The 23404-nt window shown below is 57.4% G+C and overlaps 1 protein-coding gene across 8 annotated transcripts; it reads left to right on the top strand.

Annotated features, from left to right (window-relative positions):
* Positions 1-48: 48 nt before the first annotated feature.
* Positions 49-22672, top strand: PNPLA6 (patatin like phospholipase domain containing 6). Of its 8 annotated transcripts, none has more exons than XM_067733971.1 (34): positions 49-122; positions 1337-1405; positions 1742-1829; positions 2000-2082; positions 2270-2367; positions 4134-4274; positions 4363-4522; positions 5012-5092; positions 5314-5442; positions 5796-5876; positions 5963-6125; positions 6470-6553; positions 6861-6970; positions 7112-7267; positions 7354-7431; positions 12415-12620; positions 12840-12971; positions 13060-13183; positions 13640-13753; positions 14024-14099; positions 15843-15983; positions 16201-16264; positions 16549-16717; positions 16917-17099; positions 17266-17384; positions 17572-17728; positions 18018-18134; positions 18222-18291; positions 18732-18848; positions 20422-20723; positions 21726-21842; positions 21959-22061; positions 22166-22275; positions 22380-22672. In XM_067733971.1, the coding sequence occupies exons 2-34, from the start codon at positions 1379-1381 to the stop codon at positions 22449-22451; spliced, it is 3972 nt and encodes a 1323-aa protein (XP_067590072.1). In that variant the 5' UTR covers positions 49-122; positions 1337-1378; the 3' UTR covers positions 22452-22672. The 8 variants fall into 8 exon arrangements, with proteins under 8 accessions (XP_067590072.1, XP_067590071.1, XP_067590070.1 ...); XM_067733970.1 differs by having other exon boundaries at positions 15840-15983; XM_067733969.1 differs by having other exon boundaries at positions 7100-7267.
* The last annotated feature ends 732 nt before the right edge of the window (positions 22673-23404 follow it).

Genomic DNA, 23404 nt, shown 5'->3' with positions numbered 1-23404 from the left:
CATGGCGGGGGGCGGGGCTGTGGCGCACCCAGAGGTGAGTAACTTAAAGGGGCCGCGCCTGCGGCGCTGGGCAGAACACTAACGGAGTTGGCGCAGAGTGGACCACGGCTGCGGCCCTTTGGGTGAGTCCGGGTTTTCTTCGCCCCGTCCCTTCGCGGGTTGTTAGCGAGCCCTCGGCTTTCCCAAGGTGTGTCTTCCGCCGATTCCCGGTAGCTCTCGACTTTCTGACTCTCCCATCCGCCCCACCCCGCCAGCCTCCGGCAGGTGTTTTCGCACCGGTTGCCAGGGCACCCTCGGGTGGAAGGAGACTAGTCCCCCGTGAATTTTACAGGTAATGTCTCAAGGACCCAGTGACTCCCCCAGATTTCCATTAATACTCGAATGGCGCCAGAAGCAGCCTCAGCCTCCCAGAAAAGTCTCAGTAATATTCCAGCATTCCTCAGTATCATGTTCGGACGACTGCAGGGACGTGCCCAACCAGCTTTCGGTTTTCCCAGTAATAGTCCTATAGTCCTCAGAATCTCTCGGTAACTTCCTAGTGAGCCCCCACCCACCCACCCGTAATTCCAGCGTCCCTGGTTACGTCTCCCAGCAATGGCGCCAGCATCGTTCCTGGAATCCCAGTGGTGCTCTGCACCATCAGAGACCCCATAACTTTACCATTACGTGACAGTAAATCTCCAGCATCACCCAGTAACACTTTGCGAGCCCACCCCACTCCGAGCGTCCCAGGATGCTACTGAGACCTCGGCATTGCACCACGACCCCTTGTGAAGGAGCTCCCGGCTGCACTCCCGCGTGCCCCAGTCTCTGTCTCCCCGGGGCCAGGCTTGGGCCGGGAGCCAGGCATCTCCCCGGCCCCATGACTCGGGCCCAGTTTTCGTGGGGTGCGGGCATCCAGTCTTCGCAGGGGGTGCTGGGGTGCGACCTAGGGATCGGTAGGTCAGGATTGATCAATCCTTCAGAGACTGGGGAGGGGGCCACCTGCTGGAGAGAGCCGTGCCCCTTCAGGGACTTGTTCGCTGGCTGCTAACAGTGGGTGCCCGGCTGGCTGCCCTTTGGCCCCAGGGTGGGTCTGGATAAGTGGGGCATCAGGTCGGCCTGGTGCGTAGGTAAGGGGAGCCTGGTGGGGACCCGGGGACCCACCTTACTCCCTAGCTCGGGCCCCGAGGTCAATTTGCCCCACCCCTCTGCTCCGCAGCGCCCCTTCAGTCGCCCACAGGCCTGCGGAGAAGCCGCCCCGGCAGTGGGTACGAAGGGGGCAGGGCTTATAGCAGGGGAGGGGCGGGCCCAGAGTGATGACTTGCCCGGGTTCGTCCTGCTTCCTACTCCCCAGGAGTCTGAACTACCAGACGTGCCGCCCAGCCTGAAACAACTGATGGAGGCGCCGCTGCAAACCGGAATGGTAAGGGTCGGGGGTTCATGTGGCGCCGCGGGGACTACAATTCCCGACGTGCTCAGCACGCATTATCGCGGCCTCGCGAGAACCAGTCTGCGTCTGTTCAGGCGGAACTACGTTTCCCGGTGTGCACTGCGGGCCGCCGAGCCTCCAGAAAGCGTTGCTCCCCAGGGGAGGGAGCAGCGCTGGCCCATTTTGCAGATGGGGGAGTCGAGGCCCGGGCCAACTGCGATCTCGGGGGCGGCCTTGGCTCCGTGGGATGAGGTCCCGGACGTCCCGGCCCCCGGGGAAGGCTTGGCGGAGCGGGCATGCGATGCACAGCCAGTGCCGTTCGTCCCGCAGGTGCTGGGCGTGATGATCGGGGCTGGAGTCGCGGTGCTGGTCACGGCCGTGCTCATCCTCCTGCTGGTGCGGAGGCTTCGAGTGCCGAGTGAGGACCCGGAGGGCCTTCTGGGGGTGCTGAGGGATGGGAAGCTGAAATGTCCGGGCCCCTGAGGCAGTAGAGATGGGATTTGCTGGAGCCTGCACGCAGCGTCCCCATCTCTGGCCGTGCGGAGTGTGCGTAGAGGTCAGATTGCCCCTCTCCGCACTTACCCCTAGAAACTCCAGCCCCGGATGGCCCGCGGTATCGATTCCGGAAGAGAGATAAAGTGCTTTTCTATGGCCGGAAGATTATGCGGAAGGTGAGTCTGGGACCCCCTGGGGCTCCCACTGGCCACACAGAGATCCTGCCCTTTCCCTAATTATACTTCTTAGTAAGCCGGCCGCCCTCCTTGATCAAGGGCCTCTGGATCTGCCCCCCTCTTCCCTAGGATCTGAACTGGCAGTTGACGCGTTCCTCCCACCCCACCCCATCCTTGATCCTCCCAGGTATCACAATCCACTTCTTCGCTGGTGGACACCTCCGTCTCCACCACTTCCCGGCCACGCATGAAGAAGAAACTTAAGATGCTCAACATTGCTAAGAAGTAAGGCTGTGCTAGGTGTACTTGGGGCTGTCCAGGGCTTTTTGAGTGATCATCCCACACCGAAGGGTGTATCTCGGGCTTCTTTGAACCCCACGGACTGTCTTAGGAATCTTGCCATGTCAGTGGGACTATTTCAGAGCTCTCCCCAACCAGACAGGCTGTCTGTATCACCCGAAGGCTCTCTCAGTGATGTTCCCTGCCACAGGGGCATCCGTGAGTTATTTAATCCCCAGGCACTACCTCGGATGTCTTGTCATACCCTTAGGGGTCAAATCTGGGATCTCCCCACACGAGAGGGTTTATTTCAGAGTCTCACTGGAGTTATCGCAGGTCTCTCTGGGACCTGCAGGAGGGGCTATCTCTGGCTTTTGTTCCCTAGGGGTTATCTCAGCAATCTCTCTGCATCAGAAAGCATCTCTCTGTGTCACCTCCCTTGGATTTTCCCCAAACTACACGGAGGCTGTGTTAGGGGATTCTGTTCCCTAGGAGTCATCTCAAGAATCGTTTGGCACTAGAGACACGGGAAGGGCATGTCAGGGCATGTCATCAGCAAAGGGTCCCTCAGGGTCTCTGAGAAAGGCTCTCTCAGGGATCTTTCCAAGTTGGGAGCTGGCTCTGGGGTCTCCTGACATCAGAGACTCTATTTTGAAGGTCTGTCTCAAGTGTTTCTTCACACTGAGGGGCCATTCCAGGGGTGTCCATGGTCAACAGGTGTGCTATCCCATGGCTTTCTATGACTTGAGTAGAAGGGCTATCTCTAGGTCTCCCACAATTAGTTGAGGGTCTGTCCACCTCCTGGGAGCGGTTTCAGTGTCTGCACACCCTTGAGGAGCTACCCTGATGTTGCCATGGCCTTGAGAGAGCTATCTCAGCTCTCTGTGACCTGGGCGAGGGCTAGCCCAAGATCTTCCTGATCAGAAGAGGAGCTGTTTCTGGATTTCTCTGTAATGTGGAGTTTAACTCAGTTTAAGCTCATTCTAGAGGGTCTATCTTGAGCATTTTGTGAGTAGTGGAAGGACTGTCTTCAGTAGCAACTGTGACTTCCAGGGAGGAGCTCTCCTAGGTCCACGGTTAGTGGAGGGGCTGTATCTGGATTCTCTGCACGTAACCAGGGCTATCTCAAGAGTCTCTGTGACCATCAGAGAGGCTATCTGAGGGTTGTCTGAGACTGGGGAGGAAGGGTTATCTCAGGGATTTTTATAAGGATCAGAGAGGTTTTATCTGGGGTCTCCTGATATAATGGAAGCTACCCCAAGGCTCTGCCTACGTGACGGAGGCTACATGATGGAGGCGTGCAATATGTGGGGTCCCATGATGAACAGAGGTGCTTTTCTGGGGTCTGCCCATATCTTGGAAGCTGTGTCAGGGGTCTGCTTAATGAGAGGGTTCATCTAGGGAGCCTGTGACTAGTGAAGGGTGACCTCAGGGTTTTATTTCAGGGGTCAGCAACTTTTCTCTTTTTTCGGCCACATCTGGGGCTTTGCAGGCTGCGCGCAACGCTGCTGCAACTGCTGCAACGACTCAACTCTGCTGTTGTAGCGTTAAAGTAGCCTCAGACAATATGTAAATGAATGAATGTATTAATAGCTCGTGCCAATAAAGGTTTATTTACAAAAGGAGGTGGCTGGCCTAATTTGGCCAGTGGGCCACAGTTTGCTGAGTCCTGCTCTGGTGTCCCCGGGGTAGGGCTCTGTGGGGGGTCTCAGGTCTTCCTGAGTCCCCTCCCTGCTTCTCACCCCCCCCTCGCTCCCCCCTCCTCCCACCAGGATCCTGCGCATCCAGAAAGAGGCGCCAACGCTGCAGCGGAAGGAGCCCCCGCCTGCGGTGCTGGAGGCTGACCTGACCGAGGGCGACCTGGCCAACTCCCACCTGCCCTCCGAGGTGCTCTACATGCTCAAGAACGTCCGGTCAGTGTCAAGGTGCAGGCAGGGGGCTGCAGAGCTGGGGCTGACCTGACCTCCTGCATCTCTCCATTCCCCGGTCCCTATCCAACAGGGTGCTGGGCCACTTTGAGAAGCCGCTCTTCCTGGAGCTGTGCCGGCACATGGTCTTCCAGCGGCTCAGCCAGGGTGACTACGTCTTCCGGCCAGGCCAGCCCGACGCCAGCATCTACGTGGTGCAGGATGGGCTGCTGGAGCTCTGTCTGCCGGCTCCTGTGAGTGGGTTCCCCCTCCGGGGGGCACCACAGTGAGATGGGCGGCAGGGATGAGCAGTGGTGCAGTGGTCACCGGGGACAGGCAGTGCTTTTGGTAGCAGGGTTGGTGGGCTTTTTTTTTTTTTTTAATTTTGGCAATGCCGCGAGGCGCAGCTTGTGGGATCTTAGTTCCCCCACCAGGGATTGAACCTGGGCCACGGCAGTGAAAGCGCCGAATCCTAACCACTGGACCGCCAGGGAATTCCCAGGGTTGGTGGTCTTATGAGATGTGCAGGCAGGAGTTGGGAACGGGTGTCCAAGAGCATCTGGGGTGGTCTGCACAGTCACCGGTTATGGTTAGTGATGCTGGTCGGAAGGTTCAGTGGGGTCCGGGTGTCAGTGATCACCGAGGGAGAATGAGGACCAGTGGCGTGGTCAGGGGGCAGGACGTGGGCTGGCAGGGCAGGGGCAGCCCTGGTCAGTGCCCGCCTCCCCCACCCCGTGTCTCAGGATGGGAAGGAGTGTGTGGTGAAGGAAGTGGTTCCTGGGGACAGTGTCAACAGCCTTCTGAGCATCCTGGATGTCATCACCGTGAGTGACCAGTACGGAGGGGGCGGGGGAGGCTGGGTGGGAGGCCACACCCACCAGGCTGGGTTGGGGAGGGTCACCCCCAGGGCCCCCATCTCTGATGCGTGCCTGATGTTGCCGGTGGTCCCTCAAGGCAGTGGCATCAGGAGGGGTCGGGGGGGAGCAGGAAGGGGGGCTCTCACAGCCCCTGACCTTGATTCTCCTTGTGCCCCCGGCACCCCCAGGGTCACCAGCACCCCCAGCGTACTGTGTCCGCTCGGGCGGCCCGAGACTCCACGGTGCTGCGGCTTCCAGTCGAGGCCTTCTCAGCCGTCTTCACCAAGTATCCCGAGAGCTTGGTGCGGGTAGTGCAGGTCAGCGGGCCATCCACTTCCTTTCATAACCCCCCACCCATCACAGGCTCCTGGGGGCTGGGACCCAGCAGCCAACAGGCACTGAAGCTGCGTTTATCGGCCCTGAGCAGCCGGACCTCTCTGACTCCTCCCATGAGCTGCCTCCACCCCGTGTCCCCAGGTTTCTGCTGCCTGATTGTCGGTTTCTCCCTGGCTCCTAGGGCCCTGCCCAGCCCCTTCCTGCTCTGACCTTGATCTCCTGGCCTTAGCTCCATCTCCCTCTCCCCACCCACGGCCCCACCCCCTCAGTGCTAAGTCCTGTGGCTGACCCTCTTTCTCCCTGGCCCCCTCCTCTGACGGCCATGCCCCCAAAGATCATCATGGTGAGGCTGCAGCGGGTCACTTTCCTGGCGCTTCACAACTACCTGGGTCTGACCAACGAGCTCTTCAGCCACGTGAGTTACGTGGAGAGCACCAGGGGCCGGAGGGGTGTGCGGCGTGTGCCTCCCCAGACACGCCACAGGATCCCCTCTGCCCCCAGGAGATCCAGCCCCTGCGCCTCTTCCCCAGCCCGGGCCTCCCAGCCCGCACCAGCCCTGTGCGTGGCTCCAAGCGGATAGCCAGCACCTCTGCTTCTGAGGAGGCGAGGGAGACGCCTGGCCGGCCGCCTGACCCCACCGGGGCCCCACTGCCTGCAACTGCAGGTACCCAAGATGACCCCTGCCTGACCCCCAGGAACCGTAGGCTGGCCCAGCCCACTCCCAAGAAGCCCAGGCTCTGCCCCTCAATGCATGTCTCAGTTCCTCAGATACTTCCACCTGAGCTGCCCAGCCCCCCCGGGACCTGCTTAGCTAGGTACCCAGGTGTGACTCCTGTTTGGATCCCCCAGGACCCCTGGCCTCAGTCCCCTGGGCCCACTGGAATCATTTTTCCTAGTCCCCCGGTCCCCAGGGACTCTGAGCTGACCTCTCCCCAGACCCCCTTCAGCTCCCCACCCCCAGTCATGGGCGCTCTGAGGGGCAGGAGCCTGAACACGCGTCTCCCCTAGGGGACCCAGTGAAGCCCACATCCCTGGAAGCCCCCTCGGCGCCCTTGCTGAGTCGCTGCATCTCGATGCCAGTGGACATCTCAGGTTTGGGGCACCAAGTGGAGTGGGGGGAGGCCATCGAATTTCTGGGTTGGATGCAGGCCTGCCAGTCTTGATTTTTCTCATCCGTGAAATGGGAATATCAGCAGCACTTACTCATGTCTTTTTGTTGTGGGTAGTCGTTGAGATGGTGCCCTCCCAGCTGTGGTGAGAAGGGTTGCAAGGGCCAGAGCAGCGATCGATTAGTCATGTCTGTGTAGCCGCGGCCTCGGGTACATAGGTAGTGCTTGCTTAGACTCCAGCTATGGCCACTCTCATCTTTATTGCATTTATTGCCCCCTGCCCACTGCAGGCTTGCAGGGCGGCCCTCGCTCGGACTTCGACATGGCATATGAGCGGGGCCGGATCTCCGTGTCCCTGCAGGAAGAGGCCTCATGGGGGCCCCAGGCAGCCCTGGCTCGGGTAAGGCCCTGCCCTCTTCCCCCACCCCACCCCAGTCCCCTCCTGGGACCCTGGTCTGGCCACAGGTGGAGTCCCCCGAGGAGGAAGGTCGGGTGGGAGCAGGGAGATCACAGGCCTTGCCCCACACAGACCCCTACTCAGGAGCCCCGGGAGCAGCCAGCCGGCGCCTGTGAATACAGCTACTGTGAGGATGAGTCGGCCACTGGCGGGTGCCCCTTCGGGCCCTACCAGGGCCGCCAGACAAGCAGCATCTTTGAGGCGGCGAAGCGAGAGCTGGCCAAGCTGATGCGGATTGAGGTGGGCAGCTGAGGGTGTCTGGGGGACCAGGTTGGGGGTGGGAGGCCTGGCTGGGCCAGTCTCAACCCCCTTTCCTTCCTCCCCAGGACCCCTCCCTTTTGAATAGCCGAGTCTTGCTGCACCACACCAAAGCCGGCACCATCATTGCCCGCCAGGGGGACCAGGTGAGGCTGAGCCCTGAACTCTGATCATGCAGCCCTGACCCAAGACCTCTCTCTGATCCTTGCCTTTTCACCTTAGATGTAGACCTCCCAGTATATGATTTCCAGCCCCTGACCTTTGGATCCTATGACTCTGACTCACAGCCCTCCCTCCCCATGTCCTCTGGACATATTCTCCTCTAACCCCTGAACCTTTTATACTAGGACCTCCACCCCTAGATTTCTCTTCCCTGTCCTGGCATTTCCTGCAACTTCCATTTTCTGACCTTTCAACTCTACAACATACTCTGATGCTCTGTCTGCTTCTCATTCCTGGGTCCCTGCTAGGATGGGGGCACTCAGTAAACGGGTGCAGGTCAGAATCTGGACCTGGAGGCTGGGAACTAGCCCCACGAGCTGGATTTCAGTGCCTCCTGGTGACACACAGGTGTGGGAAACTGTGCATCCCACTAATCCGTCCATTCTCCAGGCGGGAAAACTGAGACCCGTTGTGATGTCACAGGCCAGGAGCACAGAGGAGGAGGGTTAGGGAGGAAGCCAAACATGAAATCCGGACTCTGCCCTGACTCCCTGTGTGACCTTGGGTGAATCATCTAGAAACTTGTCATCTTCCTCGCCTGCAGAATGAGTGTCGTAACTATCTGCTAGAAGTGTTGGGAGGATGAAACAGGAAATACTCAGTTCGCAGCTACTAGGGTTTGCAAGGGTGACAGGCCAGGGGAGGGTTGGAGCAGCAGCTCCCAGTCGGGGGATGGGCTGGGGGTGACAGTAGGGGTGACATGACTTAGGCGTTGAGACCACAGCACTGCCCCAGGCTCAAGGGAGGAGCCCTGGGCTTGGGGGAGGGGCTGGGGGTGGCCCAGCTATTAGCTGGCTGGGTGGTGGTGGTTGTTTTTAATTTTTATTGGAGTATGGTTGATTTAAGGGTGGTTGTTATATCACATGATCAGTTGACTGAGTGGCCACGTTGAGCTGCTCATTGCAGGGTGGGCTCCTTTCTGCAGAGGAAGTTTTGTGCCAGCTGTTTGAGGTACTTGGGGGACTGGCTGAGGAAGTGTGGTCACACCGTGGCCCTTGCAGGGGCCCCGGGCCCCTGCTTATCTGGGAGCCTCTGCTGGGCTCAACACAGCCCGGCCCCAGCCCCAGCCCCAGCCCAGCCTGCTAACACACCAGGCTCCTCGGGGTCTTCAGAACTTTGTTAGGGACAAAGCTGGTCTGCTGTGCCCCCCTCTGAAACTTTACACCAATAGTTTTCAACGTCATTGTCAACGACATTTGGCGACGTCAAGACATTTTTGATTGACTTGGGAGGGTGCTACTGTCATCTAGCGGGTTAGAGACCAGGGATGCAAGACTGCATGGGCCAGTCCCCCGACAACAGAATTATCCAGTCCAAAATGTCAGTGTTGCCAAGGTTGAGAAACCCCGCTTTCCACAAACATTTCCCAAAGCATATTTCATGGAACGGCCATATCACAGGGGGTCTGTGTGCAACATGTTGGAGAAACACAGGTTATTTTACCCCTTCATGGCAGCTCCCAGTGAGCATTATTAGCATATTCAAGGCTCTGAGAAGTCCTGCAGTGAAAAACAACATGCTTCCCAGTCTGAGGACAAATGGCAGCCTACTATTAGTCACTCCCATTTATATCCCAAACCCAGTCTGGGAATTCTATCTTGGAAGGTTCCAGCATGTGTGTATGTCTCCTGGGCCTGGGCCTCTCCCAGGGATCCTTGCAGTGTTTTGGCACTCATCTGGGGCGTTGTGGGGTGTCAGACAGGTTTGTGTAATGAATGAGGAAGGAATCTTTCTGTCTCTGGGCAGTTTCAGTTCCTTATTTGAAAGGGTGGGACAGAGATGTGTCCAGCTGGGCAGGCTAACCAGAGGGGAGAGGGGCGTTTGCTGTGTCCCAGGGTTGTTGCAGAGGCAAGAAACACCAGTGGGGCCCCCTGCCTTTGGGAAGCTCACAGTTCTGACAGACAGTACAGTCAAAGGATTACACAAATTGTTACTACATCATATGTGCTTAGTGCTACAAAGGAGATGTTCTCAGCTCCACAACGTCTGGTTTAGTCAGGGCAGTGTCTCTGTGGAAGTGACCTCCAGAGAAGGAGGAAGGATGAGGACGAATTAACTAGGTGCAAGGGGAAGGAAAGAGCATTCTCTGCAGAGGGGACAGTTTGTGCAAATGTCCTGTGGTAGAGCTATTCCACCTGTAGGAAACAAAAGGAAGTCAACAGCGATGGAGTGGAACAAGGGAACTGGGAGCAAAGGGGATTTTTTTTTTTTTTTTTTTTTAATGCACTGCACGGCTTGCAGGATCTCAGTTCCCTGACCAGGGACTGAAGCCAGGCTCCGGGCTTCAGCAGTGAAAGTGGCGAATCCTAACCTCTAGATCACCAGGGAACTTCCCAAAGGGGATTTTTTTTTTTTGCGGGGTGATAGTTTTAGAGACGTAATTCATGCGTTATACAATTCACCCACTCAAAGAGTACAATTCACTGGTTTTTAGTATATTCACATAGTTGTGCAACCATCACCACTGTGCATTTTCAGAGCATCACCTTAAAAAGAAACACCATACCCTTAAGCCATCAGTCTCCTACCTCCTAAACAGCCCCAGTCCTAAGCAACTGCTAATCTTACGTTTCTATAGATTTGCCCGTTCTGGACATTTCATGTAAATGGAATCATACAACATGTGGCCCCTTGTGTCTGGGCTTCTTTCACTTAGTATGCTGTTTTCAAGGTTCATGCATGTTGTGGCGTGTGTCAGTGCCTCATTCTATTAGGGCTGACTACTGTTCCATTGTACGAATGGACCACATTTTGCTTCTTAATTCATCAGTTGATGGACATTGAGTTATTTCTACCTTTTGGCTAGTAGGCATAATGCGGCTATGAACGTTTATGTGCAGATGTCTTTGTGGACACGTTTTCATTTCTGTTGGGTAGATACCTAGGAGTTGAGTTGCTGGGTCATATGGCAACTCTATTTTTTTTCTTTTTTTTTTTGGCTGCGTTGGGTCTTCGTTGCTGCGTGCAGGCTTTCTCTAGTTCCGGTGAGCGCGGGCTACTCTTCGTTGCGGTGCGCGGGCTTCTCATTGCGGTGGCTTCTCTTATTGCCGAGCACGGGCTCTAGGCACACGGGCTTCATTCGTTGTGGCGTGTGGGCTCAGTAGCTGTGGCTCGCGTGCTCTGGAGCACAGGCTCAGTAGTTGTGGCGCACGGGCTTAGTTGCTCCGTGCCATATGGGATCTTCCCAGACCAGGGATCGAACCTGTGTCCCCTGCATTGGCAGGTGGATTCTCAATCACTGTGCCACCAGAGAAGTCCCGGCAACTCTATTTTTAATTCTTTGAGGACTTTTTAAATTTTTGCCACATTGTTTCCCAGTGGCTGTATCATTTTACAGTCCCACCAGCAGTGTGTAAGGATTCCAGTTTCTTACATCCTCTCTAACACTTTTTGATTCAAGCCATCCTAGTGGGTGTGAAGTGGCATCTCACTGTGGTTTTGATTTGCATTTCCCTAATGATTCATGATGTTGAGTTTACTGGCCATTCAAAAATCTTCTTTGGAGAAATGTCTATTCAGAGCCTTTGTCCATTTTTTTTTTAAATTATTTATTTATTTATTTTTGGCTGCAGTGGGTCTTCCTTGCTGCACGCAGGCTTTCTCTAGTTGCGGAGAGCAGGGACTACTCTTCATTGCAGTGCACGGGCTTCTCATTGCAGTGGCTTCTCTTGTTGTGGAGCATTGGTTCTAGGCGCGGGCTTCAGTAGCTGTAGCACGCGGGCTCAGTAGTGGGGCGCGCAGGCTCTAGAGCGCAGGCTCAGTAGGTGTGGCGCACGGGCTTAGTAGCTCCGCGGCATGTGGGATCTTCCCGGACCAGGGCTCGAACCCGTGTCACCTGCATTGGCAGGTGGATTCTTAACCACTGTGCCACCAGGGAAGCCCTTACCCATTTTTTAATTGAGTTATTTGTCTTTTTAGTACTGAGTAGTAAGAATTCTTTACATATTCTGGATACCAGACCCTTAGCAGATATATGATTGGCAAATATTTTCTCCCACACGGTGTGTTGTCCTTTCACTTCCTTGATAGTGCCCTTTGAAACTCAAAAGGTTTTAATTTTGTTGCAGTCCAGTTTATCTGTTTTTCATTTTGTTGCTTGGGCTTTTAGTATCATATCCAAGATTCTGTTGCCAAATTCAGTGTGACCATGATTGACCCCTGTATTTTCTTCTAAGAGTTTTATGTATGTATGTATGTATGTATTTGGCTGTGTTGGGTCTTTGTTGCTGCGCATGGGCTTTCTCTAGTTGTGGCGAGCGGGGGCTACTCTTCGTTGTGGTGCGCCGGCTTCTCATTGTGGTGGCTTCTCTTGTTGCCGAACACAGGCTCTAGGCGCGCAGGCTTCAGTAGTTGTGGCACGCGGGCTCACTAGTTGTGGTGCACGGGCTTTGTTGCTCGGCGGCATGTGGGATCTTACCGGACCAGGGCTCGAACCCCTGTCCCCTGCATTGGCAGGCGGATTTTTAACCACTGCGCCACCAGGGAAGTCCCATCTTCTAAGAGTTTTATAGTTTAAGCTCTCAGATTCATGTCTTTGATCCATTTTAATATGGCATAAGGTGAGAATCCAACTTTATTCTTTTCCATGTAGCTATGCAGTTGCCCAGCACAAGCAAAGAGGCTCTAAGCTCAGCCATGCTCCTGTGTAGCCAGTCTTCGTCGGCTCTTGCTGGCTGTGTTGAAAAGAATTCATGGGCCTTAATCTGGGTTGAGTTGGGTGATCCATTAGCAATGTCTGCCCTGGTGCTGAGTGGGAATATAGATAACATATGCTGCTCAGCTCAGTGCTATGGAAAGCCTTCACTCCCTCCAACTTTTCCTTCCTTAACCTTTCCTCTGGAGTGCGCTGACCTGAGTTGTGGGTGAGGTGGTGCCCCTGTGCCCATCTCCTGGCCCTCGCCCTACAGGATGTGAGCCTGCACTTCGTGCTCTGGGGCTGCCTGCACGTCTACCAGCGCATGATCGACAAGGCCGAAGACGTGTGCCTGTTCGTGGTGCAGCCCGGGGAGCTGGTGGGGCAGCTGGCCGTGCTTACCGGCGAGCCCCTCATCTTCACGCTGCGAGCCCAGCGTGATTGCACCTTCCTGCGGATCTCCAAGTCTGACTTCTATGAGTATGGCTGGGCCCGATATGGGGGTGGGGCTGACGCTTAGGCAGCCCCGACCAACTCTGTTCTGCCCTGCACGAGGCCATCCCTCTGAACAGCCAACAGTTTTCCAGGGAAGATTTGAGCCCTTCTTGTCCCACCTCCAGGCCATCCCCCACCCTCTCTACTCCCTAAGGGCTGTTCTAGGGCGCCCCCGGCCCATGCACCCCTGCCCTTCGCCTACAGGATCATGCGTGCACAGCCCAGTGTAGTGCTGAGCGCCGCGCAGACCGTGGCCGCGAGGATGTCGCCCTTCGTGCGCCAGATGGACTTCGCCATCGACTGGACAGCGGTAGAGGCGGGACGCGCACTGTACAGGTGCAGGCCCTGCCCCCACCTCTCCCCTCAGGCCCTGCCTACGAGGACCCCTACCCTGTCTGACCCGCCCCTCCCACCCCCACCCCAGGCAGGGCGACCGCTCCGACTGCACCTACATCGTGCTCAATGGGCGGCTGCGAAGTGTCATCCAGCGTGGCAATGGCAAGAAGGAGTTGGTGGGCGAGTACGGCCGCGGGGATCTCATAGGAGTGGTGAGCTCGGCCCCACCCACTGACCTCTAACCTCTCCCAGTCCAGTTTCCCCCCACGCCCAACATACACTTCATCCCAGGTAACCTGTTGGGGGTAGAGAACGCTCCCTCCCCAACCTATGACCTCGTGCAATCCACTTTCCCCAGCTCCTTTCCATGGGGTGGGGCCATGGGGGCAACCTCATCAGGGTGGCGAGTCTGATCTGAATCAGTCTCCAGACCTCTCTACATCAGAAGAGGGGACCCCCGCCGGTGTGGATCCCTGTCCTCCTGTCCTCTCCCTTTCCTCAGAGCCCCGAGATGGGTAGTAAGGCTTGGTTCTCTCTACCCCCATCTAGGGGTTGGGGCGGGGTGAGGGGGACTCGGTAGGGCCTCCTCTCTGCACCCACGGTCGTCCTCTCCCTTACCTATCAAGCTCCTGGCTCACGCAGCCCTGATCAGGCACGCTGTCCCCTAGGTGGAGGCGCTGACCAGGCAGCCACGTGCCACAACGGTGCACGCGGTGCGCGACACAGAGCTGGCCAAACTCCCCGAGGGCACCCTGGGCCACATCAAACGTCGATACCCGCAGGTGCAGCTCGCTGGGTTGTGGGCTGTTCTCCTAACGGGGGCTGGACAGATGGGAGTGGGGGCGGGTACCCAGAGAAGGCAGGGCCTAATGTGTGGAGAGGGGGGTTAGATGGGGGTGGAGCCCTAGGAAGGAGGTGAAGCCTCCAAGTGAGGGCGAGGCTCATGGGGTGGGACTCAGGTAACAGGGACCCAGGCGCCCTGGTAGAGGAGGAAAAGGTGGTGCAGAATTGCTCCTCCAGTCTCACTGGACCGCCGGCCTCCAACGACCCAGGTTGTCACCCGCCTCATCCACCTGCTGAGCCAGAAAATTCTGGGGAATTTGCAGCAGCTGCAAGGACCCTTCCCAGGTGAGAGCTGGCCAGCGCCCGGGAATGCTAAGGGATCTAGTCCAACGCCCAGAACGAGCTAGGAGAGGGAGCCATTGAACCCAGGGCATGCTGGGAAGTGGAGTCCTGCGTATAACCCGCTCTGGGCGGGGCTTCAAGTGGGAAGTGGGAATCCGAGTTCCGGTGCATGCTGTGGGCTGTAGTGCTGGTTATTGGGCATGCTGGGAAACGGAGTCCTGGACCCAGGGCCGGCTTGTTAATAGAATCTGAAGTATCAGTGGTGCTGACAGGAGGAGTCTTTAGGGCAAGCTTGGTTCAGGGTGTCAGGGCTGGCTGGAGGATGGAGTCCACATACTAGGAAGGGGAAACCTAGACTAAAGTGTGCTGGTAAATGTAGTCTATGGGGTGGTGTTTGGGGCCCAGGGCATGTTGGAAAGTGGCTTCGTAGGTTACCAGACTGGTGGGAGATGTGGTTCCTGGTCCCGGTGAATGCTGGGAGATGGCCCCTGTCCCAGTGCATGCTGGGGGTGGTGGTGGTTGTGTGGTTCCCTTCCCTGGGCATGCTGGGAGATGTGGTTTCCGTCAGCTAGGATACGATGGGAAATTGAGTCAGATTCGAGATGTGCAGAAATATGGACCTGAGGTTCTATGTTATGGTGACCTGACCCTGGAGCAGCCTGGCAACCTCTACTCTCCTTTTCCCCCCAGGGGCTTCTGCCCCATCAGCCCTGACACCTGGATCCTGAGGGTAGGGGCGGGAGTGGGCCGTGGCCAAGAACTGCCCCTATGCCCAGGGTCTTCCCCGATAGACTTTTCCCCCAGTCTCGCACCAAGTACACAAATACATGTTCTCTCCCACCCGGCTGCCAGGACCGCCCTTGGTGTGATTCTGGGGCAGATAGTGGGGGCAGGGACTTTAAAATCTCAGACCTCTGGGAACCTGGAGAATGCACAAGACAGACAAAGCCCCTAGAAGAGTTTACAGCTTCAGAAGCAAGATACAGTTTTTAAGATACAAAGAAAGAGTACAATGTCGGATAATGTATTGTGAAGAAAACAAAATAGGATCTTGATGGGGTATGACTAGAGGCGGGAGGGAGGCTTTTCTGAGATCAGTGAGCTGAGACGTGATAAATGAGATGGGGCCAGACGCTGACAGAACTCTGAAGGCTCTGCACACAGGGTTTGGCGGTGTTGAAACACTTCAAGGAGGAAAGTGAGTGAGGGGGAGGGGGGCAAGTCATGCAGGGACTAGAAGCCGTCGAAAGGCATTTGAACTTGTTCAGACTGTTATAGGAAAACTGGAGGAGAGGAGGCTGGGAGAAGTCCGGTCAAGAGATGGGGGTTGATGGTTTGGTCTAAAGTGTAAGTAGAGAAGCTGAGAAGCAATCAGTGCGTCAAAAATATATTTATTTCCGTCTAGTTTTGTGTTCAAGTCCCTTTAGTGGACAGAGGCCCCAAGGCCAGAATGGGGTAGGGGCACAGATCAGTCCACACAGGTGGAGTGGAAAACAGAAATGGTTATACAGTTGTGTAATGGATGCCACTGAGGAGATTGGGCCAAAACTGAAGGTCAGATAGGCAGGTCTTATCAAGAACAGTGGTTGAGGCTGTGAAGCTAGGATTGAGGCCATGACCTTCACTACGGCATCACTAAGCCTCAGCTGAGGAACAGGGAACAGGGATTTCTGAGAAGGCAGAGGCGAGCTGACCTTTCCAGACACAGGACTGCACAGCAAATACCATCCTTTGGGGTCTCAGCAGGTTCGGGCCTAGGTGTTCCCCCTCACTCGGAGCTCACCAACCCAGCCAGCAACCTGGCAACGGTGGCAGTGCTGCCCGTGTGTGCCGAGGTGCCCATGGTGGCCTTCATGCTGGAGCTGCAGCATGCTTTGCAAGCCATTGGTCAGTCGTGGGCAAGGGCAGGCTTTCCGTCTGCATGGGGCAAGGCGCATGTGGGTGGGGGCATTGGCCAATGAATGGAGACGCCTGGGTGGGCCAGCGGTGGGGCTGGGGGGCTGGAACAGGGCTGTGGGAGCGGAGTGGGTGGTATTGTCTTATAGGAGGGTCCTCCAGGTCCGTTGACCTGGGTTCCTAAACACCCTTCCTCACCCATCCCCAGGCCCCACACTTCTTCTCAACAGTGACATCATCCGGGCACGCCTGGGGGCCTCTGCACTGGACAGGTGTGTGTTGGGGGTGCAGGAGGTTAGGGTGGGGCGCGAGGGATAAGCTCAAAGCATAGGATTCTTTCAGATCTCATTTGAGGTCTAGGCTGTGAAACAAGGAGCATGCGCCCCCATTCCTCTGGTCACTGGGGAGACAGTGTAGTGAATCCGCCCCTGGAGGATGCAGGCGTGTGGGGCTTGGATGTCCAGGTCCCCCTCCCCAGAGCAATGGAGCTACATGGTCCCTGAGGGCAGGGACCCCTGACTAGCCCCAGGATGACGCTCCCCCGCCCCCATCCTAGCATCCAAGAATTCCGGCTGTCAGGGTGGCTGGCCCAGCAGGAGGACACGCACCGCATCGTGCTCTACCAGACGGACGCATCGCTGACACCCTGGACCGTGCGCTGCCTGCGCCAGGCCGACTGCATCCTCATCGTGGGCCTTGGCGACCAGGAGCCCACGCTTGGCCAGGTCTGGAGACCATTCACAGTGACCCCATCCCTGGGATCCCGCCCCCTGCCCTCCGGTGCCTGCGCCGGGCCACGTGCACCCTCACCGGTGGGGCTAGGCGACCAGGAACTACGGGGCCAGGTGTGGGAGGGGCAGGGAGGAAACCACGGGTGAGAGTGACTTCCGTGCTTCCCCCTTCTCCCCCCACCACCCCCACAAGCTGGAGCAGATGCTGGAGAACACGGCGGTGCGCGCCCTCAAGCAGCTGGTCCTGCTGCACCGCGAGGAGGGCCCGGGTCCCACGCGCACAGTGGAGTGGCTCAACATGCGCAGCTGGTGCTCGGGGCACCTGCATCTGCGCTGTCCGCGCCGCCTCTTCTCGCGCCGCAGCCCCGCCAAGCTGGTGAGGGGCCCTGCAGGGGACTGGTCGGCTCTCAGGACCTTTCAGGGGCGTGGCTACTGGAGGGGCGCGGCCTAGAGACCAGCGGGGCCAGGGCAGTGACTTGGAGGTCAAGACGCCGCTTCCTACACCCGCATCCTCATGGGCCGCGTCTCTCCTTTCACACCAGCACGAGCTCTACGAGAAGGTTTTCTCGAAGCGCGCTGACCGGCACAGCGACTTCTCCCGCCTGGCGCGGGTGCTCACAGGCAACACCATCGCCTTGGTGCTGGGCGGGGGCGGGGCCAGGTGAGGGGCGGGGTCAGCGCTGACAGGGGCGGGGCCAGGGGCCCTGAGGGGTAGAGCTGATTCCCTGGGTGCGATCCCATAGGGGCGGGCCGGCACCACCTTCCTAGCAGGTGAGGGAGAAGGGATAAGATTCCTGGGGGTGGGGCTTAGGGGATCTCCAGAGGGTCACTGGGTCTCCACCTTGCAGAGGCTGCTCACATATCGGAGTGCTGAAGGCATTAGAGGAGGCGGGGGTCCCTGTCGACCTGGTGGGCGGCACGTCCATCGGCTCCTTCATCGGGGCCCTGTACGCCGAGGAGCGGAGCGCCAGCCGCACTAAGCAGCGGGCCCGGGAGTGGGCCAAGGTGTGTGTTGCGGGGAGGGGTCCCCCCACCCCAGGAGCACCCTGAAACCTCACCCTAGACGGGCTTCTGGGTTTCTCCTGCCCCTCCCCGTCTTAATCTGTGAACCCCACCTGGATCCTTTATAGAGATACTTCCAGGACCTTGGATGACCGCCCCCACCCCGTGACTTTCTGGCTAGTGACCCTAGTCTCCAGCTCCCAGCTGGAGAAGTCAGGCCCCTTAGGGACTGCCTAGTCAGTGAGCCCCGAGTGACTCCTGTTTGACCCCCCGCTGGCCCATTGCCCCCTAGAGCATGACTTCAGTTCTGGAGCCCGTGCTGGACCTCACCTACCCCGTCACTTCCATGTTCACGGGGTCGGCCTTCAACCGCAGCATCCACCGTGTCTTCCAGGACAAGCAGATCGAGGTGCACTCTTCCCCCATGCCTGCCCCTCCCCTGCCCCTCCCCACAGGAGTCCCCACTCCTCCTGGACCGCAGTCCCTGTCCCTGTAGGACCTGTGGCTGCCGTACTTCAACGTGACCACGGACATCACCGCCTCAGCCATGCGTGTCCACAAAGATGGTGGGTACCCCAGCCAGCCCCACCAAAACCACTGTAGCCATGTGGGGAATGGGTGCGGGGGAGGGGCAGCCGAGCATCTGGGACATTGTTAACATGAGTGACCATCCCTCCTGGCCTGAGTGCTGAGCACTAATCGTCACCCACTGATGCCCCAGAGGCCCCAGGTATGTCTGTCCTCGCGGGCAGGAGACCAAGAGACCAGTTGGGCGCCTCACCCCCTCACACCAGTCCCCACAGGCTGCGTATGGCGTTACATCTGGGCCACTGCCTCCTACTGCCCCTACCTGCCCCCGCCTTGCGACCCCAGGGACGGGCACCTGCTGGTGGACGGGTGCTATGTCAACAATGTGCCGGGTCAGCGAGCCCACCGGGCTGGCCGGGCCTCCAAGTGTGTCTGAGTGTGCCAGTGCGTGTCTGTGTCTGTGTGTCCCGCCGGGCAGGCTCCCTGTGGCGATACGTGCGTGCCAGCATGACGCTCTCGGGATACCTGCCGCCACTGTGTGACCCCAAGGATGGGCACCTCCTCATGGACGGCGGCTACATCAACAACCTACCAGGCAAGTAGCCATCTGCTTGTCCCCGTGCACAGACACGCAGGCAAGCTCATAGCAGGCATGTGTGTGTGCAGGTGAAGGATGCGCCCATGTGCTGTATTTGACACACACACACACAGGGCAAGCGTGGGCACACGCAGGTGGGTGGGGCAGCTCCACGACGAGCTTTCTTTCACACCCACTCACTTGAAGCATGCAGATGAGAGGCAGGGGGGTTGCAACTTAAAATTCCACACACCCAGTGGTGTGCAAACACAAGTAGACACCTACACTGGCTACACAGGCGCTTGAGGTCCCATAGATCAGGGATCCGCACACTGCACCCCACAAGCCAAATCTGGCCCCCTGCCTGATTTTGTAAATAAAGTTTTATTGGCACACAGCCACACCTAATCGTTTATCCTTTGTCTGTGGCTATGTCTGTGCAGCCCAGTTGAGTAGTTGCAACAGAGACCATATGGCCTGCAAAGCCGAGATTAGTTTTTCTCTGGCCTTTTACAGACAGCTTGCCAACTCCTGCATAGGCGTTCTGTACAGATACTTGCACTCACACAACCTCATGCGCGTGAGCAAGTGTGTACAAACTCACAGGTGGACGGACACACTTGGACGCACAAAGAAACATACTTAGACATTGATCTAGGGACACGGGAAAGGAATACAAACAGTCCTGGGTGTGTGTGCAGAGATATAGCACACCCAGAGGTGGGTGTGTTCACAAACATACAGACGGGACATGCACATACCTGATAGGGGTGTGTACAGCACACACACACACACAGACAAGCTTACCACGGGCGAAGTCTTCTGGAGACTTAGGTGTCTTTGGGGACTGGACCTGGCTACAGGACCCTGTCCATGTCCCCCCAGGCAACCCCAGACCCACTCAGGGGCTCTCAGTGGGGCACCCAGACCCACAGCTACAGCACCCTCCTCACCACGCCATCACCCCATTCTTCACCCCATCCGTCCCGCTGCCTGAATCTCCTTGATCCGGCTCTTTGCTCTGTGTCCCTTGTCTCAGTCTCAAGATCCCTCTTTCTGCCCGGATTCTCTCTCCTTCCATATCTCTGGCCCCTGATATCTCTCTCTCCCGCGAATCTCTGTTGCTGTCTCTGGTCCCCTGCATTTCTCTCCCCGCGGCTCTGTCTCCCGATGTCTTTATTCCCGCATCTCGCTGCGTCTCTGATCCTCCGTCTGTTTCCATGACTCTGATCCCTTCATCTCTGCCTCCTGGTGTCCTTACTATAATCTGTCTCCGTGTTACTTTCCTTCCATATCTCTCTCCCCCATGTGTCTGAGCTTGGGTCTCTTTCCCCAGTGATTTTATCCCTCTGCCTCCATCTTCTCCATTCCTCTGGCCCTGGTTCCCCAGACCTAAAAGCTCCAACACCCGTCCCCTCCTCCACATCATCGGCCTCTACAGCCATACGCTTTGCACGCCTACGTGTTGTTCGCATGTTTTTTTTTTTTTTTTTTTGCGTGACCACGTGCGTGATGGTGTTTGCGGGGCTGCATTGAACTTCCCTGCCTCAGTCCCGGTGGAGAACAGCCCCCTGACCCCCATGCCCCACAGCGGACATTGCTCGCAGCATGGGTGCCAAGACGGTCATTGCCATCGATGTGGGAAGCCAGGATGAGACGGACCTTAGCACCTACGGGGACAGCCTCTCTGGCTGGTGGCTGCTGTGGAAGCGGCTGAACCCCTGGGCAGACAAGATCAAGGTTCCAGACATGGCCGAGATCCAGTCTCGCCTGGCCTATGTGTCCTGCGTGCGGCAGCTGGAGGTCGTGAAGTCCAGCTCGTACTGCGAGTACCTGCGCCCACCCATCGACTGCTTCAAGACCATGGACTTCGGGAAGTTCGACCAGATCTATGTGAGCGGGTGGGAGCCACTTGGTGCCAGTGTGGTGGGCCGGCAGAGCTTTAATACTGAAAGCCCAGAGCAACATGAAGGGAAGGATTCTAGGGCTGCATTTGGGATCCATGGGGAATAGAACGGTAATCAATCAGTGATGTCTGCAGTGAGTGTGGCAAGGGGATGTACGTGTGTATGTGCGAACTAAGTTTCTTAGTATGTGCCAGCGGCACTGCCTGAAGCACGCTGTAGAGATTTCTAATGCCGTTTCTGTGTAGGTGGGAATGAGAACCACGAAAAATTAGTAACGTCCGATGCCAAGTCTGGGATACACTGGATGGAGCACTGTATAATGTGCCACTGACCCAGAAAAATGTGTCATAGCCCATGCCAACTGAAAATGATCAGTAGCTGGGACTTCCCTGGTGGTCCGGTGGTTAGGACTCCGTGCTTCCCCTGCAGGGGTCATGGGTTCGATCTCTGGTCAGGGAACTAAGATCCCGCATGCCGCACGGCGTGGCCAAAAAAAAAAGAGAGAGAAAGAAAGAAAAGAATATGATCAGTAGCTGCTGCCCAGAGCCCTGAGTAGAAATGTCTGATTCCCTTTCTGGGCTCACTGGGAAGGCGTACCATGCTGGATTAGTGATGTCTGTTATGGGCATGGGAGATGATGATATTTACGGGTATACCGCATATTTGCAGACCTTGAAATAAGCCTGCACGCCGCCATCTCGAATCATTTGGTACTTGGCACACTGCATGGGGCTGAGTGGGAAAGCATGAGCAAAGAGTGATTGGTAATGTCTGGCAGGGGCACAGGATAGGGGACATGGGGGTGAGTGTGCTACGTGTGGCCGACTCTGAAATCAGTGTAGTCTCAAATGCCAGCTCCAGCAGAGCATCAGGGTTTTGAGGGGCCAGGGCAGGGGCAGAAAGGGTGGGGATAAGCAGAGAAGATGAGGCAGAGAAGAACACCCCCAGGGATTGCAGACATGGCCCCAGCCCCCCTCGTTTCCTGCAGGATGTGGGCTACCAGTACGGGAAGGCCGTGTTTGGGGGCTGGACCCGGGGCGACATCATTGAAAAGATGCTCACGGACCGACGGTCTGCAGACCTTAATGAGAGCCGCCGTGCAGATGTAAGCCTGCGCCCTCTTCCTCCGGCGGGGCCACTCTGATGACACATCCCCAGTCCCCTCTGGGTCTCCCCCAGACCTCAGACGACCCCGAGAGCCTCACCCACGCCTCTCCGCAGGTGCTTGCCTTCCCCAGCTCCGGCTTCACCGACTTGGCGGAGATCGTGTCCAGGATCGAGCCCCCCACGAGCTACGTTTCTGTTTCCGACGGCTGCGCAGATGGTGAGGGGGCTGAGGGCATCCCCAGGAGCCCGGGGTCGGTGTACTGGTGGCTGGAGAGGTCAGCCCAGCCCAAGCGCCCTGAACTTCACCCACTGCCATTCCAGGGGAGGAGTCGGACTGCCTGACTGAGTACGAGGAGGACGTGGGGCCAGACTGCTCGCGGGACGAAGGGGGCTCTCCAGAGGGCGCGAGCCCCAGCACTGCCTCCGAGATGGTGAGAGTGGGCGGTTCGGGCCCCCCACAAGGTGGGGAGACCCGGCTGACTGCGCCGGTGTCCCGGGCTGTGTGTCACGTGCGGGGTCGCCCCTATCCCTGCAGGAGGAGGGGAAGCCGATCCTCCGGCACCGGAGCTGTCTGCCGCAGGACGCCCCCAGATCTGCGGATGCCTGAGGACCTCGAGAGGGGTCCCCCCTTGGGCTGGACTAGGGGTGGGCCCTCTGGAGGCGGCTCACTGCCCCTCTGCCTGCTGCTATGCCTGTGACCCCCCGGGGTCCCCCTTGACCCCCAGCCCCCAGGGTCCACACACTGGACTGGCTTGTCCCCCGGGGGAGGGCCAGCACTGCACTGATGACCCTTGATCAGTCCCACCAATAAACCTGCCCCTCTCGGAAGCGGCCGTATGTCATCTTTGGGTTCAGGGGGCACCTCGCCCCACCTTCCATGCTCAGGATGGCCAGGGCTGGGGCCAGAAACGACCTTGAGCTTGTCACCATGACCTGTGCTCCCAGCCTCGGGGTGAGCTTTCCCCACTGGGAGTGGCCATCCCCAACTTCGCCTGTGAGCCCACACACATACGTATGTATATATATGGCATAAAATTTATCATTTTACCCCTTTTTAAGTGTACGGTTCAGTGGCACCAAACAGATTCACATTGTGCAGCCATCCATCCCCAGAAGTGTCTCACCTTCCCAAACTGAAACTCTGTCCCCATGAAACACTCACTCCCTACTCCCCTCCCCCAGCCCCCGGCCCCCACCACTCTACTTTCTGTCCCTAGGAATTGGACTTGTCTGTGGACCTCATGTGAGTAGAATCATATATTATTTGTCCTTTTGTGTCTGGCTTATTTCACTGAGCAGAATGTCCTCAAGGTATCTCCGTGTTGTAGCAGGTGTCAGAATTTCCTTCCTTTTTAAAGGCTACATAGTATTCCATCGTATGGATGGACCACATCGTGTTTATCCATTTACCCGTCAGCGGACGTTTTGGTTGCTTCCACGTTGGGGCTGTTGTGAATTGTGCTGCTCTGAAAACAGGTGTACAAATACCCCTGCTTTCCAATCCTTTAGGTAGATACCCAGAAGTGGATTGGCTGGACATAGGGTAATTCTATGTTCAGC

This window comes from Pseudorca crassidens, chromosome 3, assembly GCF_039906515.1.
Source record: "Pseudorca crassidens isolate mPseCra1 chromosome 3, mPseCra1.hap1, whole genome shotgun sequence".
NCBI classification, from domain to species: Eukaryota; Metazoa; Chordata; class Mammalia; order Artiodactyla; family Delphinidae; genus Pseudorca; species Pseudorca crassidens.
This window is presented reverse-complemented; position numbering and strand designations above follow the sequence as displayed.